The 17,500-nt window shown below is 45.5% G+C and overlaps 2 protein-coding genes across 2 annotated transcripts in view; one reads left to right on the forward strand and one right to left on the reverse strand.

Annotated features, from left to right (window-relative positions):
- LOC130375829 (neurocalcin-delta B-like) overlaps nucleotides 1-10,121 on the forward strand; it is a 12,281-nt gene extending 2,160 nt beyond the window's left edge. Inside the window, exons 2-4 of the mRNA XM_056582943.1 lie at nucleotides 5,924-6,356; nucleotides 7,554-7,659; nucleotides 8,327-10,121. Coding sequence (XP_056438918.1) covers nucleotides 5,979-6,356; nucleotides 7,554-7,659; nucleotides 8,327-8,421 — 579 coding nt within the window. The 5' untranslated portion in view covers nucleotides 5,924-5,978 and the 3' untranslated portion in view covers nucleotides 8,422-10,121. The remainder of the gene's footprint in view (nucleotides 1-5,923; nucleotides 6,357-7,553; nucleotides 7,660-8,326) is intronic.
- A 1,193-nt stretch (nucleotides 10,122-11,314) lies between these two features.
- The window catches only part of grhl2b (grainyhead-like transcription factor 2b), a 16,516-nt gene continuing 10,330 nt past the window's right edge, over nucleotides 11,315-17,500 (reverse strand). Inside the window, exons 8-16 of the mRNA XM_056583540.1 lie at nucleotides 16,824-16,918; nucleotides 14,693-14,851; nucleotides 14,017-14,074; nucleotides 13,627-13,769; nucleotides 13,287-13,324; nucleotides 12,914-13,005; nucleotides 11,966-12,051; nucleotides 11,722-11,786; nucleotides 11,315-11,445 (exon numbers count right to left, since the gene is read on the reverse strand). Of these exons, the coding sequence (XP_056439515.1) occupies nucleotides 11,331-11,445; nucleotides 11,722-11,786; nucleotides 11,966-12,051; nucleotides 12,914-13,005; nucleotides 13,287-13,324; nucleotides 13,627-13,769; nucleotides 14,017-14,074; nucleotides 14,693-14,851; nucleotides 16,824-16,918 (851 nt within the window). The 3' untranslated portion in view covers nucleotides 11,315-11,330. The remainder of the gene's footprint in view (nucleotides 11,446-11,721; nucleotides 11,787-11,965; nucleotides 12,052-12,913; nucleotides 13,006-13,286; nucleotides 13,325-13,626; nucleotides 13,770-14,016; nucleotides 14,075-14,692; nucleotides 14,852-16,823; nucleotides 16,919-17,500) is intronic.

Raw genomic sequence — 17,500 nt, forward strand, 5'->3', positions numbered from 1 at the left:
TTTAATCCTATGCGTTTTTAAGTATTTTAAATATGAAGGATTATCATAAGTAAGAGCATGCATGTGTTTCTATCTGTCATGTTGGTGGGAACTACGGCGGGCACTTCTTTTGTAGGCCCCTGGGTCCTCCGCAGGACATGGGGTTATTTACAGAATGGCTGTTTTAAAGGAAATTGGTTTGAGAATGTGTCACAGGGTTGATGGCATGTGCCCAAAAAGGGACTCTTGGTAGAAGTGAAAAGTTCCAGAGAACGGCCATCTTGAAATGTCGTCTATTGAGTTTTGCTGCTCGATGAATCACATGTTGCAAGAGTTGGAACATTATTGAATGGGGACGCAATTTTGGGGGAATTTCTGTAGTTGTTTCAGGGGTTCATAGTTCAGAAAGTTTTCAGTGGAGCGTTGGTTAATTTTAAACTTCTGCTCAACACATGGTAGCCTATGTGGTGATCCTTTTAAGTTCAAGGTTAGCATTGCTCGAATTTCCACCTATTCAGATCATGAAATCATGATCATAGTGCAGAGATAGGGAACCTTCTCATACTCTCCTCAGCAGTGGCTTGCTAACCTGGCTTTCAACACAGGCAGTCCACTTTGGGTCCAAATACTTGGAAACTAAATGCATTGGGAGCAAAAATAGTGTTTGGCAGAAAACTCGCCTGGGTGTTGATTTCCAAGTACTTTCTCCGGTGCTATTTTTGGTACATTTATGCATGTCTCACTGACCGAACCGTATGCGGCCCCATCTGAAGGGGACGAGATGCTGGTAGGCCAGGGGTCGCTCCACCTTGGCAGCTTGCCTGGGTTGGTAAAGGTTGCTTTGGCGCACAGGGAGGCTCAAATGTAACCTTACTGAATGACACGAGGGCTGGGGTTTCAGTCAGAGAATCATAGAGAACATGGTTCCCCCGAGCTCTGTAACACGAGCCACCAGGCAGAGAAAAAGGACTCCATGCCATCGCAAGTAATCGATGATTCAAGGGATTAATACGTAATGCGATCGTATGTGTAGTACATTTGACCAGGGCATTCTGGGCTGGTTTTTAATTAGTGCAACTTCTGGAACTTAGGAGGAATGGAGGTGTTGTTGTAAGAAAATGTATATGTGTGTGAATATGTAAAGTTCCTCCACTGAGGTTTCTTGTACGAGGAAGTAAAAGATTGCAAAATGATATGTTGTTTCTGAAATTATTCATATTTTCACACACATTTTAATTCTGAATTTTTCTCTGCCTAACCAATGGATTCCAATATATCCATTAACACAGTTGCACAGAAAAAGGGGGCTACCTTTACCAACCTAAATGTATGTTGAATATGACATTGGTGGGCTTTGAACTGACTTTGATGGATGATGTGGAATTGCGTAATCCATTTTTCCACAGAGGTTGATTCTATGAGGAGTCGAGGTGTCTGTTTGTCGTCTTGCTAAACAAGTCTTCAGGACTATCGTGTCCTGCTGGGCTGGTGTCACGTTTCATTAAAAGGATTAATTTCACACCGCAGGAGCAGTTAGCTCGGCAGAGAAACTGCTTCCCTTGTGTAAGATGGTAAACCAGGGGCCCGGGCGTTTTTAGCACAGCCCGCTCCGTTCAGTAACACACACACACACACACACACACATGTGGAACCAAGCACCCATTTTTATCTACTGCAATGGATAGAACTGAATGACAGGAATCCCATATGCGACACGTAATCAACGTCTTATTTTAGTTTCAACGTTAAGAAGGCGGCTCCACTTTTTCTGGCCTATAATCCGTAGCCTCCTTCGTACGATTTCAAACACGATCCCTTGAAATGTTCCCCTCTTCCATGCCAGCAATCGAATTAAGTCCTCGATTCATTCTCGCCAAGGCTTAGTCTGTTTCTCCGCAGGGGGTGGGGGGGGGGGGATCCATGAATGACCAGGTCCCACCTCACCACAGGTGTATTCTGTTACATTATAGATGCGTTATTCATGAAGGGAAGCTGGCCGTTCGCGGTCCAGGCCTGGTATCGTTCACTGGCCCTCTCTCCGGCCCTTCCTACCTGCCCTGAGTGCTCCCTGACCCTCCCTTGTTCCCGTACTTGTCGCCTGGATTAGCTAAAGGGGCTCTGGGGCTAAGCCTCACCTGGAGGATATAAAGGGAGGCTAATTGGCCGTTACCTAAGCGTGCCTCCGATGTACTCTATTTTCGTTGAATTGTAGTTGTGAGCGCGCCCCTCGGAATAAACATCGGTTGACTGGGAGGGAGGAGATGCAGGGGCCTCTTCTTGGCAACGGCAAAACCAGGGGAATATTTGTTCTTTCTGCAAGGTTGCAACGATTCCCAGAATTTGAACCATTTGCATTTAAAAGCTTTCTGATTTGTGCTGTGTCCTGAGCACTTAAGTCATGGTGCAGGGACTGAATGTGTTTTTGTTCTGAATACGTGGTATGACGAAGTGAAGAGCCAAACCATATTTCTTATGATTATTGGGATGCACTTTTCAGTGGCCGAAAGTAAGACCAATCATAGCTCCAATGTCTTTGATCGAACATATTCAAATCAATCAACCAACAACGTTTCTGAAATCCCCCCAGACTGTGTTCCAGAAGACGATTTCATAATGGTCGCTGTCACCCAAACAATTTCTAGACAAACTTTTCTGGGCCAAACATATTTCTTCCACTCGCACAGATGAGAGATAAAACATTTGTGTCTGAACCATGGACCTACGGAAGTCAGTGATCCTAACCCTAACCCGCTTATATAAAGTTACCCCATTGCTTAAGACTGTAAGTGCCACAGACACCATTAAGAAAAATTACACTTAAAAATCATTGGACACAAAAAGTGGGGATGAATTCAATAACAATTGGGAAAATAGCTGAGAGATGTTAAGAGGCTGTGCTGTGTAGGGGGAAAAAAGCGTCTGAAAGGAATCCAATGAATGAAGCCTGAGGCAGAATGGGCTCCACGTGCCATGCCAAGCATTTGTTCGAGAGGAAGCTAATAAGGTCCAAACTGTGGCTCATCCAATCTGGGTTTGGAGGCTCCTAATGTGGCACAAACTTGCGCTTTGTCTTGGACACCAGCTTTCGGCCTGAAAGAACTAGGCCTCTATATGTGGCACTCACTCACTCAGAAAACCTGTGAGTGTTAGTAACCAGGGAAATTCAGTAGATCTGGGCGCTGGCCCACGTGGTATGACCTCCTGCAGCCGTGGCTGTCCTGTGGTTACATAACAGCAGCCGTCATCGCAGGTAAGAGCCTTAAAGGTTAATGGTAGTCGCTGATCTCCCGAGCCTACAGCTCCTAGAAATAACCACTCTTTAGGGCTAGCAGTTCAAGGAGATGTTCAGGACCGTGGGAGACCTCTGGCCCCACACGGGATCCTGGCTCGCGGTGCTTTGTGGGAGGGTTACTACCCGGTCGTATTGCGCTATTGCAGTTCTTGGCTCTCCCTCTCTCTGAGATCTCTCCCTCTCTCTGAGATCACCTTGGAGACGTCAGACGTTAACACTTTCCGTTGGATTCTCTCGACCGTGTCTCTCTGAATCTGCGCTGAAGCCCTTGCCCCCAAGACATTTCAATAAAGCACGTATTTCTGGTACTCATTGGTTTAAGGGTCATGGTGATGAGCTCTTCAACAACTCCTTGGCCTAATGCTACTCCAGTTTTGTTTGCAGATGTTTCAGTTGCCTTGGTGTATGACCACTAAACTGAGAATGTTTTGAATTGTTTCAAATCATTTTAAGTAGCTTTTAAATAAAAAAACGAAGCGGTTGAAGGAAAATTGAATTACCATAACTCTTTGTGGCCATTCATTAACCACTTTATTTTGATATTCTTGATTGGAAGCTTACAATGAACTGGACTAAACTGATACCTACTGTTGCCATAGCAACGTACACCTTAATTGGCCTGAAAACTCCTATTAAGGTCTATTAAGTTATTAAATACGTGGCAGGCCTTTTGTGTGCAGCACGACAACAACCCCGGACAAAACAAAAGCGTGACTTTATGAAGGGATTCTGTGTATGAATGAATTAATTAATTAATGAATTGGCTCAATCAGGAAGACTTCGGTGCCCGGATGGGTGAATAAGCAGAGTGACTCAGGCTTTATCTATCTGAGTTGTGGTGCGTGTGTGCATGTGCGTCCTTATGACACTGTCGTGGTTATGATGGAGAGAAACGCTAATTGGATGGGAACACTCTGCAGCCATCTTTTGAGGTGAGCCATTCCAGATTAAGGGAGTGTTTATTTTGGACTCCATTGTGCCGGCTGGTTTCCCCCCTTCAGGGAGTGGCCTAAGGGAGGGGGTTTATTTAGTGAACCTTGAGGTTTAACCCATAGAGAGTCAGCATGATGTGCTGAATATCAAAAGTGACACCAAAAAATAGTGTGGGTTATGGATCTTTTGTGTAAACTCAGACTTGGTCATTAATCATGCACTGGTTTCCTCCTGAGGATTATAAAAGTCTAATCAAATTAAATCAAGAATTATAATGCCGTGATAGGGGCTGTTAACATGACATGACATAAAATATGTCACTTTATAACACCTTGTTTATTCTATTTGATTTATTTTTTTCAAAATAAAAGCCTACACACGACAGATATCCTACTATTTATCCATTAACTTTTTTTCAAGTTGCCCACTTCCTGCTTATCTTGGCTACTAATAGTGGTGCGTGCGTGCGTGCGTGCGTGCGTGCGTGCGTGCGTGCGTGCGTGCGTGCGTGCGTGCGTGCGTGCGTGCGTGCGTGCGTGCGTGCGTGCGTGCGTGCGTGCGTGCGTGCGTGCGTGCGTGCGTGCGTGCGTGCGTGCGTGCGTGCGTGCGTGCGTGCGTGCGTGCGTGCGTGCGTGCGTGCGTGCGTGCGCAAGCCAACCCACCCAACCCTTTCTCGAGCGGAGGCAGGCCTACCGTGTGGCTCTTGTGGTCTCTGCTCTCCCCGACGACAGCACCTGCAGAGCTGCTGCTGCCAGCCGCAGGGTAGATGCATTGTCTCCGAGCTGCTGGCCGTGTAAACAGCTGCTAATCTCCCAGCAGCCACCACGGCAACACCAGGGTGACGGAGAGAAACCCATTCAGTGTTTTTGAATGGGTTTGTTTACCTAGAGTTAATTAATTGTGTGTTTGTGTGTGTGTGTGTGACCAACTTTTTAATTAGTCTTTGGTTCGAACCATTAATAATTTTATAGAAAGTGCAGATATGTATAATTTATGTATCCAGAGCAGCTGGATGCATGTCTGTACATTATATTAGATTTGATTTTCTATTTGAGCATTTTGTGTTCTCAGTTACAAAGTGTTTTTTGGGAGAGACTGAACAAACAAAAATAACAAAGCTGAATAAATACATAATAGTGATTGACCAAAATAATCGTGATTATGATTTTCCATAATCGAGCAGCCCTACTTTGTCGCATAGGTTTGAGAATTTCGTTTTTAGTTTGTAGTTTCTAGGTCATTGTAAATGTTCACATTATATGACATCTGTAAATATGTGTAGTTGATCATTATATTAATTACCTGATAATATTGCACCCTTTTAAACAATGCTATAGCTTGATGATGATATAGTATCATTTTGCAGTATGTTTATGCATACGATCACTGTTGTCATTTAACATCTGACATTTAAAACATAAACTAAGTCAGCCACTATCAGCAGATGTGAGTGTACGCGCATCAAAGCAGAGGTTCCCCAGGAAGTGTGCTTGCATCTGCAAAATAAAGACACACACACACACACACACACACACACACACACACACACACACACACACACACACACACACACACACACCTCTTTCTCAATCTCATCTCTCTATCTTTGTCTCTTTTGTACCCACCCTCTTACTTAACCTTAACCCCCCCCCCCCCCTCTCTCTCTCTGATCACTCACTCTGCGTCTCTCTCTCCGTCTCTCTCCGTCTCCCCCTTCAGACCAGCAGCAGACGCACCGTCCTCCGCGGCAGCAGCAGCGACCCCCGGAGGCGCCATGGGCAAACAGAACAGCAAGCTCCGCCCGGAGATCATGCAGGACCTGATGGAGAACACGGACTTCAAGGAGACGGAGATCCAGGAGTGGTACAAAGGCTTCCTCCGGGACTGCCCCAGCGGCGCCCTCTCCATGGAGGAGTTCAAGAAGATCTACGGCAACTTCTTCCCGTACGGCGACGCCTCCAAGTTCGCCGAGCACGTGTTCCGCACGTTCGACGCCAACAACGACGGCACCATCGACTTCCGGGAGTTCATCATCGCGCTGAGCGTCACGTCGCGCGGCAAGCTGGACCAGAAGCTGAAGTGGGCCTTCAGCATGTACGACCTGGACGGCAACGGGTACATCAGCAAGGCCGAGATGCTGGAGATCGTCACGGTGAGTTTTGCAAGTAGTGGAGAGTTCAGGGATGAGCGGGTGTGTTTTGGAGAGGTTTGTTTTTGAAGTTGTTTCCCTGTTTGATAACTGAATTAGGCCAGCACTCTTCGGTAGGAAGTTGGTGTCCAAAACTGAACTTGTGCGATACAACTGCACACTGTTGTGTTATCAAAAGCAACCTATGTTCACGTCCCACAGTGCAGGTAAACGTTTGCTTGTAGCGCTGACTGCTATCGAAGTAAGGAACTTGCAGACTTCGAGCTCTATATAGCGCGGGAAGTTATTAAGTACGTTGAATAATAAAACCTGCATAATAAATGTTCCCAAATACATTATCATTTTTTTACGGAAATTTGAGGGAGGTGGAGATGGTGATGGAGCGAAAGGATGTGGTGGAGTGAGAGGATGGTGGAGGTAGGGGGGTGGAGAACAACATCTCGGGGCTCCAGAGAGTGACAAAATCTTCCCTCTAAATGTAAACAAGCACAGTGAACCCTGGGTAATTAAAACGGAGGGTGCCATCAAAGAAACTCTAGGTTGCTTAATATATATTTAATACCGTTCATCATTACTGAGAAGCTTTTGGTGAAGTCTCACCAATGTTTGGGGTGGACACCCAGAAGTGGGGGATAGACTCACTGATACATAAATAACTAACGGAAAATCTGAAGCGCTGACAAGCTTGTTGTGACGACAAAATCAAAGCGCTGCACAGTGTGGCCGTGAACGTACAGGAGCTTAACCTAAAGCTTTACTTATGGAGTGGGGCGTGTGATGGAGGGAAGGTTTAACAGGAGAGAGAGAGAGTGGTCAGCCAGGTCATTCCCTAAGTGGATCTTCAGGCTTAACATCCATTACATCTAAGTAACACTCTCCCTTTCCATACATCAGTCACTCTCTTTCTTCCTTTACTTATCTCTACCAATTTTTATTTTCCCCTACAATTAAGATATTTTTTTTGCTCTTTTTACATTTTTATTGAGTCAGAAGAAGAAAAAGAAAAGCCTATAAAGGCTGATATTTCTAGATGTGGAAATCAGAAGTGTTTTTATTTGTTTGTAATGCCTAAATCTTTTTATAAACTTCTAAATGCATGACACGGCCGAAATGTTCAGCAGTCCTTCTTGAGGGGGCTAGGCTAGCAGACCCTCTCTGAATCCAAGTCCACCATCTTGTCCCCGCCCCCTGTGTCTCCAGGCGATCTATAAGATGGTGTCCTCCGTCATGAAGATGCCGGAGGACGAGTCCACGCCGGAGAAACGCACGGACAAGATCTTCAGGCAGATGGACACGAACCGGGACGGTAGGTTTCACCCTTTGGACAAACCTAAAAATGTGAGCCTTTAAAATGGTCAAACCAACGGAGGGGCTTAGGGCTTAGTTATGGTCAGACGTCGACCAATCACAGCCCTTGCTGTAATTCTTCGAAGCAAAGTTAAAAAAAAATTGAAAGGCGAACGTCAGTCCCTCCAAGTTTTCGCAAGGAGGGTCTGCAAGGACGGAATGGGTTCCGTAAATCCCCTTGCGTTGACTTCCAACCATAACTAAGCCTTAAATGACATCACCATAGTGCTGTTTCTTTCATCAAGTAACTTATCCCCAAATGCCAGTTTACTGCAGGGCAAGTGTTCAAACTTTGTCATTTTAATGCCGTGTTTAGCGGACGCAAGCACCTTCACCGTCTGGAGGACGCACTTTAGGCCACAACCCGAGACGGGATGATTCTTTGATTTGTTCTTTGTCGTTCAAGCTTATTCGATAAAATGTCAAAGCTGGGTCTACTGATTTAATAAGCTCTCTCTCTCTGTCTCTCTGTCTCTCTGTCTCTCTGTCCCTCTGTCCCTCTGTCTCTCTGTCTCTCTGTCTCTCTGTCCCTCTGTCCCTCTGTCCCTCTGTCCCTCTGTCCCTCTGTCCCTCTGTCTCTCTGTCTCTCTGTCTCTCTGTCTCTGTGTGTCTCTCTCTGTCCCCAGGTAAATTGTCCCTGGAGGAGTTTGTGGAGGGAGCGAGGAACGACCCCTCTATAGTCAGACTGCTTCAGGGTGACCCAAGCAGTTCCGGCCAATAGAAACCCTGGACTTTACCTCCTCCCACGCGTGCACATCTTTTTTTATTAATATTATTTTTTCAGTTGACCCATCAGATCTGCAGATTTGATTATTGCTTCTTTTTTTTCCTCCATTCTTTATTTGGCGAGCGGATCACATCCAAGCGCACACTGACACATATACATACACAGGTACACACATACCTATACACAAATTCACACACATAAACACACAGAGAAAAAACAAAAGGCCCAGCCTGTAGTCTTGGAAGCGGATAATAAAAAAAAAAGAAAAAGTATTTTATTTTCTCATAAGTTCTGATAGACGCTGTCCTTTATCATTTTAGATATATTTTATTTTTTAATTATGTTTTAAAACCTTGCTCCTGACTTAAAGGGTAAAATGAACTGAAGTATATGTCTATTTTTTTGTTGTGTTACCGACTTGAGTCTCTTGATGTTGGGTTTTGTGTATTCCTGAGGAATCTTCCATCTCCCTGGAGAACTCCATGGGAGGTTTCTGGTTCCAATGTTGATGGTTTGCTGACCCCTTGTTCAAGAGGCTTTGACAACCGTTTCAAAGTATATTGTTCATTTTGTAGTTGTTTGAGAAAATGTTACATCAAAACCGAATCTCACAGGCAAAAACTTGTATTTGTTGAAAAATACTATAAGCTGTAGGTCCGTACAATAGATGATATTAACTGGAATATTTGAACAATCACAGTGAAGATATTTAACCGCTCTGAACATCTTTCGCTTCGATTTCGATCAGAGACAAAATGGAGCGAACAAGTTAGACAAGATAATATATGCATAAATGTATATCTTCCTTTACTGTTTTTAACATTGTGGTCATTTGCCACAGTGAAGGTTTTGACATTTAACTTATTGATGCATTGTCTTGTGTTTTATTTCAACAAGTAATGAATGTGTATAGTATATATTCATTCATATTTATGCTAGACTGCTAAGGGAAGACAAAAATGAAGAGAAGACCACACATTTGCTATGCATAAGGGTATGAATATGCAATGTTATAAACAGTTTGATTCTTACCTCCCTGGATAGGAAAAAGAAATCCCAAGTAATCCTATGAATCCTAAAATACATCCAGCCCCTGAAATAATGACCTTTTGCATTTAACAAGGTTGAAACTGTATGTAAGCAGCATGGTTCTTATTTGATAAGAAATGTGCTCTGTTTGGAAGCTTTAAATTCAAATTCGGAGGTTAAAGAATGAACACTGAGTTCTTAATACAATGGTTCTCTTCTCTTTTTTTAAGTGGTCTTGATCATTTACAATAAGGACTGGCTGCTTGTATTATTTGCAACGTTATCACCTCCATGTTGATGGTGATCAATGGTTCATGAACCGTAAATTAAGAATGAATCGTTAACTCTTAAACGTAGCGCTGTTCCTCCGAGTCTGCCCCTCTGTATTTCATTAGCAGCAAGTTGTGGTCAAGTGCCAAATAGACACACAAAAAAAGAAAATGAAAACTACCACCAACCATGACCACACAGTATTATATCAATGTATACTGTATGAATGTTATGTGTTATCCGAAGAACAAAGATCCTTTGTCGCGTCATTTTGTAGATTTTTGTATTGTTACTTGCATTTTGTGTTCAACGTAGGAAATGTCCATTTTTTGTTTTCTTAATAAAGAAAATATGGAAGGCGTTTGTTGAATAGATGACATTACTGGGTGTTCACGTATTTTATTCTTTTATCAAATTCAGTTCAACACAATGAGACTAACAAAACCAAAGGAGTGTGGTTCCTCCCTCACAAGATATTGACAACATAGATACATATTGTTTATACAAATACACAAATGTCTTTTATAATGAAAGTCAGTTTGCTCACATGTAACTAAAAGTTTGGCCATTTTAAATACATGACATTTTAAGAAGTGGCTTTTAAATATAAAAAAAGCAAAAGGACATGGGGTCGGGTGAAATGCATCAGACCTTCCTCATACATCGACGAGCATTACATTATAATTCATTAGGAGCATTAATAAATAAAGACGCCAACAGTAGACATATTTCACGAGGATCCGAGGACGTGAAAGTGTCTAGATGGATCACCATGGGAACCCGGACGTTGACCTTGACGGAGATATGATGCGGCGGTCATGTGATTGATCCAACAGGACAATAAAAAGTAAATGTACACAGTGAAGAAAAAAGTTTCACACAATAATATATTTTATACAAAGGAACATGTTTCGCAAAATAAAAAGCAGTTGGCACTTTGGGTCCACCCTCTGGCCAAACCCTATCTCCACTATAGGGCGTAAGGTCACAGAGTGAAGCCCAAGCTATACTTCTGCGTCCATTGCGTGGGTTATTTGCGGCGTAAGACTACGACGGCTCTTCAACGCAGAAGTATAGCTTGTCCTTAAGTACACAGTAAGAGTTACAGTAACTGGCTCATTAAGACTGAGACACTGGAGCAGCCATGATGAACTCCCCCCCCCCCTCCCCTCCCCACCCCCTCTTCATCGAACTCCTCATCCTCCTCTTCCTCCTATTCACCCTCTCTTCACTCAATCCATCGCCATTATTCGCCGCCTGGGTCACACACGGTCTCCTATCCGATGATGACCGCAGACCAATCAGATCCCACGTCAGTCGTGCGTTGTCTTGTGACGTCACACTGACTGTTTTAGCGGTCTTTGCGACGCCGGTGACGTCTCATCGGGACGAAGCCCTCAGTAAAAGTCAATCGCTCTCTAAGCCTATCAAGTGTTTGTAAAGTCCCGCTGACAGACGGTCAAGCCGGCCAACCGGCAGGGCACCGGCTTTAGAACTCCTGAGAGAGAGCCAATGAAGATTCAGCCCCGCCCCCCTTCCCCTCCCCTCGCCCCTCCCCTCCCCCTCTCCCTCCGCCCCCCCCCTGCAGTTCAGCCAATGAGCAGTCAGATCTCGGTGAGCGTGACCTTGTAGGCGTCGCCGAAGCTCTCGATGTGCAGGATGAAGGTGTCCTCGTTGGAGTAGTGCTCGATGATGTTGTCGTCCATGTTCACCAGGATCCTGCACACAAGGGGTTGGTTTGAACGAAGAGCGCGAGGTCAGAGACCGTTGAGCCCTGGTGTGTCGTAATATGCATCATGGGTAGGTCACAAGAAGGCCGTTGAATAAAACTGTTCTATGACTCTGTTTTTTTAATTGTTTGAGGTATTGGTGAGCCTCTGCTGCAGATCAGTCACTTTAAAAGTCCCCTGAGAAGACGTCATTTATTCTTCCATTCTTCCATATTCTAAACACTCAAACCTGGCATCATGATAACAATCATTCACATTCACTTACCCTTTTTTACTCTTTTTGTACACTTTAGCTATCCTCTCCGTGGGCACGCCATATTTCTCTGATATCTGTAGGGCATAGAAAACCAAAGCAAAACATTTAAAACATTTAAGCTAGCACAACATGACACAACAGCACACATACAGTTGACATATGAGGGGTGTGTGCCATGGGGCTGTGCTGTGGGGCTGTGCTGTGGAGTGTGTTTGTGCGGCGGGGGGGGGGGGGGGGGGGGGGGGGTCCTCACCGCGTCGATCAGGCCCCTGAGGGTGGGGGACTTGAGCATCAGGGCGTCGAACACCTCCTCGTCCTCCTTCCGCACGTACAGCAGCACTGGGGAGGAGCACAGACCGGCAGGGGTCAGTGGGGGAGGAGCCTCTGTCTGGGTCTCCCTCTCTTTCTGTTACTCTGTCTCTCTTGCTGTGTCTCTCTCTGTCCCGCCCTTGGTTTGTATATCTCTCTCTCAGTCACCCATGTGTCTCTCTCCCTCTGACAGTCTCTCTTTGTCTCCCTCCCTCTCCCTCCCTCTCTCTCTCTCTCTCTCTCTCTCCCTCTCTCTCTCTCTCTCCTCTCTCTCTCTCTCTCTCTCTCTCTCTCTCTCTCTCTCTCTCTCTCTCTCTCTCTCTCCCTCACTATCTCCCTAGTGTTGTTTCCTCATCCGTCTGATCTTTATGGAAATGCTCTCAGCGTGATATGAAAACAGGGGGACATTAGAGTTGTTATGTATCGCGACGCCGTTCATCTCACTCTGAGTCTCGTTCGTCATCAGAGTTCCGGGCGGGGGCCGGCAGACGTCACAGAGGATTACATACTGTGGATGACGGGACGATGAGTCGTTACTTTAGTGATCTGTGATTGGATGAGGCCCTGGGTGGCTTTTGAACTCTGAATTCACAGGAAGTCACTGTGGGTGAAAGTGTCTGCTAAATGACAACAGTGACACTCTCATTGATCTGTGGCTCATGGATCAATCTATCTCAAAGTTGTTGTGAGATATCAAAAACACTTTCACTTTCCACTCATCAATAGGTTAATTAGGTCGACCGATCCGGCCCATACCGAGTCTCTATTCCATGGCTATTAGATGAACAATTAGGACTTGTAGACATGTCGTATAGACAGCAGCTCTATCCTCTGGCGGTAGTGGTTTCTGCCTCTATATATATATTGATATTAATATTGATATTCATCCTACCTCTCTTGTGTGTCTCCTCTTTCAACTGTTTGACCGGGGAGGGACAGAGGTCTTCGTCTGATGACCGGAACATTCTTTTCACCAGCACGCTCCTGATACACACACACACACACACACACACACACACACACACACACACACACACACACACACGCACGCACGCACGCACGCACGCACACACACACACACACACACACACACACACACACACACACACACAGAACTGTTGGTTATGCTCCTGTCTCTGATATGTTTCTCTTGCCTTTACATCATATTAATGTCACATTTACATCATATTTACAGCTCATTGACGTCTCATTGACGGAACATCTCGGGCTCATAAAAGACAATACATGATATAGTATTTGCTCACCCCTCTCTCTCGATCTCTTCGGGGTTGTAGGCAAAGACCTGGAACACAACAGGACAACCGTTCAGTATTAGTTCATACGATAAAACCTTTAGGAAGAAGTCTTTGGTATCGACGGCCAACAATTCAATAAAGACACAGGCTCGACCACGGGATCTCCCCTTAAGTTTGAACTAGGCGAGGAGACTTGAGTCTGTCTGTCTGTCAGCCAGCCAGTCAGTCAGTCAGTCAGTCTGTCAGCCAGCCAGCCAGCCAGCCAGCCAGCCAGCCAGCCAGCCAGCCAGCCAGCCAGCCAGCCAGCCAGTCGCCAGTCGGTCAGTCAGCCAGTCAGGTGTGTCTCTACCTGTCCGGCCCGCTGCAGGTTCCCAAAGTGGACGTCGGGGATGAAGAGGACGGGCTGGGCCTCCAGGTCGGTCAGGGTCTTGAAGAAGGTGGCGTCGCTCTTCGTCTGGGCCGTGATCACACCCCCCGCACCGCCGTCCTTACCTGGGGGGGAGAGGAGGTGGAGAGGGGAGGGGAGGGGAGGAGGGAGTGATGGGGGGAGAGGGGAGGGGAGGAGGGAGTGATGGGGGGAGAGGTTGGAGAGGGGAGGGGAGGAGGGGGTGATGGGGGGAGAGGAGGTGGAGAGGGGAGGAGAAAAAAGTTATTTTGAAAGTTTAAATAAATCCATTTAAGAAATCAGCTTTCAGCTTAATGCATTATTGCCTTTACTGTTATCATATTGGGCTCATACCTTTGGACTTCTTACGGAACTGTTTTCTCTCCTCATCCCGAATCTTCCTCTCTGCTCCCTGAAAATAAAATAAAACAAGAGTATTAACAATGTGTAATTATGTGTTATAAGCATTTATCGTTAACATACAGAACATCCCATAACAATTCTCATTCAACGTCAACGCTTATTAGCGTTCAAATGCCGCCTGTTCTAAACGCTGCCCTGTTTAAACCACTAGAGGGCAGTAAAGCGTCAAAATAAAACCATCCAGCGCTGAAGCTCCCAGCCATCGAGGAACTCGGGGTGTGAATTTCACGGGGTCTGAAATCCCAATGATTGACTCTTGGGACCCCTTGAAATCCCCAACAGCAAAATTTTGGGGGTCTTTGGAAAAGTCGTAAAAAAAAAATGTAACTGGCAATTGTTGCAAAGAAAATACTTTTTAAAAGCAGACTATTTGCAGTATTCATTCTTGAAAAGACAAAATATTGATTGAAAAAATATGAATTGGCTACAGAAAAATCTTATTGCATTTCCTCATAAATTGCCATTGAATACCCGGTTGATTCCGGTCAGGCTTTCTTCCATGGATGGTGCTGTTGCAAAGGTTCCACAATCCAAAGCTGTGCATTTGTGTTTAGTTTAAGTGTCCGGAGAAGCTTAACCTCCATTGGCCCTGACCTTAGACCCTCACCTTGTCGCAGAAGACCTTGATCTGGGAGTAGGCCCGGTGCAGAGGCTTGTTGCTGCGGTTGTTGTAGCTGTAGGTGTCGATCTGGATCATGAGCGGCAGGCCCTTCACCCCCTTCTGGGATGAGAAGTCTGTGCTCAGGCAGTTCACCGTGATGAAGATCTGGAGAGGAGAGGGGAGGGGAGGACACAAGCTTGAACTTAGAAAAAGGGGGTGTTTGATGAGCTACACTCTGAAGACTTAAGAATCACAATTTTATGTTTTAAATGGAAAGACTTTTAGATGTTAACATTTAAATAAATATTTTTAATTGTAAATTTGAAAATTTGAGACAGTGCGGGTCCATTGCTGATAAAAAAAAAGAATCAGACTGAATCCCGACTTATTTCCCAAGTTTAACAACCCCCTTTTCCCGTACATTTTACTTCCGTCACAAAAACCAAAGCATCTCCATTGCAGGTGTATCCAATGGTCCCAGCTCTGTTTACCAATGCACCTTACAGGATCGGGGAGGTGTTGTGTTTAAGGCCTCATGCCTTTCAGCAAACAACGCAACACCGTGATACACCCACACCCCTCTTCTGGGGCTGAATGCGATCGCAGCCTCAGACAAACCAAAGTATTTCATTACTCACCCGGGTGAGTTGTTCATTAACCCGTGGCCATAAAAGCCCACCAGTTAAAACATCACACTGTTTCAACGTTACGCTAAACTTGTGTTTCCCGAAGGGAACGGCTTCCTCGATGCCGTAGGAATAGGAGATGGCCAACCAGGCCAGGGTGTGGCCCTTAGTAAGGAATACTGTCAACGTTTGTTAAACCTTTGGGTCTTTAATTTAGATTAAAGTGCATCAGTGGAGTGGAGGCTGGACTAACGCAACACGATAGGAGGAGGAGTTCAGGGTATGTTTCTTTATTTGTTTGTTAGCATTTATTTTGAGTTAAGGACCGGTTCTCCAGGCGTTTGTGTCCTGATACTTAATCCTCAGAGGAGGGGCTGGATGAAACAGATCTGAGGTGAGGTGAGGCCTCGATTGGAACACCATGTGCAGAACAACAACAATAAAACGCAGACAGACCACAGGACAATCCCTGTGTAGCACTCAGTCCACCTGGGCCGTGATGCGGCCAGCTGCCGTGACGCCACACTGAGAAGGCCCCAGTGCCGAGGATGAGATGGCTAACCTCCCACCAGCTATACGTCTCACTTAGGAAGGACAACACACACGCACAATAGAGAGACTGTGGGGAGGGAGGGGAGGGGGGGCTCTTTGTCTCCACGCTCCGATTAGAAGGAAAGTTAGGAAAATGTAAAGCATACACACACACACACACAGACGATCACATACAGGTGCCCCCCCCCCCCCCCCCCCCTCCCACACACAGAAAGAAAGAGCCATTGAACCGTCGAAATGAGGGCAAAACACACAGAGTAGGGTGGAGATGGTGCCCAGTGTGGGTGTGGGTGTGTGTGTGTGTATATAGGCCCTTGGGGGCCTATTCAAACAGTGACAGGGGCTCTGTTTAAGGAGTGGCCACAAAGGAGGACAAATAAAGGGAAGGTATACACCTGTGGTTTCTACAGATCCGTCTGATGTAGAGCTAGCACGTCACCTAGCTTAGCTGCTCAACCCCATGTAGGCCGTACGCATGTACACCCTGTGTGCTGATGTACACAGCGTGAGCTCAATAGGCGGAGAGGAACCACATCCAAAGACAGATATTTTGGTAAGATTGAGGTTGAACTGAGGTTACTTTTCTACTGTTAGCCCAGTTTGTAAAAGTTTGTATGAACCCAAACGTCCCGTTTGAGGCACATATCGCTACACTTAGCCGTGCACCTGTTGTACTGCGCCACGGGGGGGGGGGGTGAGGGTGGGGGGGGGGGGGGGGGGGTTCTAGTTTAAATGAATCAGCATAAAAAGACCGGCTCTACAACCTCCTCTTTGTTTTGTGTCTTTCTCAAACACAAGCCGCAGGGAAAACAGTACACAGAGAACAGAACGTTTTGCCTTAAGAGAAATACATACAGCGATATGGATCTGTGTGGGTGTGTGAGCATGTGTGTGTGTGTGTGCGTGCATATGCATGTGGGTGCGTGTCCGTGTGTGCGGTTGTGTGTTGTGTAGCTCACCTTGGCCTCTTCGTTGACGTCCCAGGTGAAGGAGACGGCGTTGTAGGCGATCTCCTCGATGTTGCTGATGGTGTTGAAGCTCTCCTTGTAGTCGGCTGGTGAGGGGGGCAGTGGAGAGGGGGTAGGGGGTAACAGGACGTACCTCCTCATTATTATATCACAGCATAGTGGTCGTTGAAGACAAGCAGTGGGTTGCCTGTCGAGGTCCGGGGTGTCTGTGGCATTCTGTCTACTGTACATTTTTTCAACTTTTTAACTTAAGTTTCAAGGTTTTTGAGATGGTTTTTATTTCGTACGATGACTATCGTTTGAGCGGGGTTTAGTATTGTTTTAATTAATGTTACCTCCTTTTTTTTAATCTCTTTTGAAACTGAGCTGTAAAAATACAAAAGATATAGATCCAACCATCACCAGTTACACTCGCTTTCCCTCGAAACAAGAACAAACAAGCCAACACAAACAAATATGTAAATATATATATATACATTAATTAATATGTATACATACATGTATATATATGTACTGTATATATATATATGCTTTGGCAGATAAAAGGCCCGACTATCTGCCAAATCAAGTGGCTCTACGGCTGCCAGATAAGCACTTAAATGGCACGCTTCATTTTATAGATAAACCTTATCTGCTAGAGCAAATAAGCACCCAGGCTTCAAAGGCGT

This window comes from Gadus chalcogrammus, chromosome 22, assembly GCF_026213295.1.
Source record: "Gadus chalcogrammus isolate NIFS_2021 chromosome 22, NIFS_Gcha_1.0, whole genome shotgun sequence".
NCBI lineage: Eukaryota > Metazoa > Chordata > Actinopteri > Gadiformes > Gadidae > Gadus > Gadus chalcogrammus.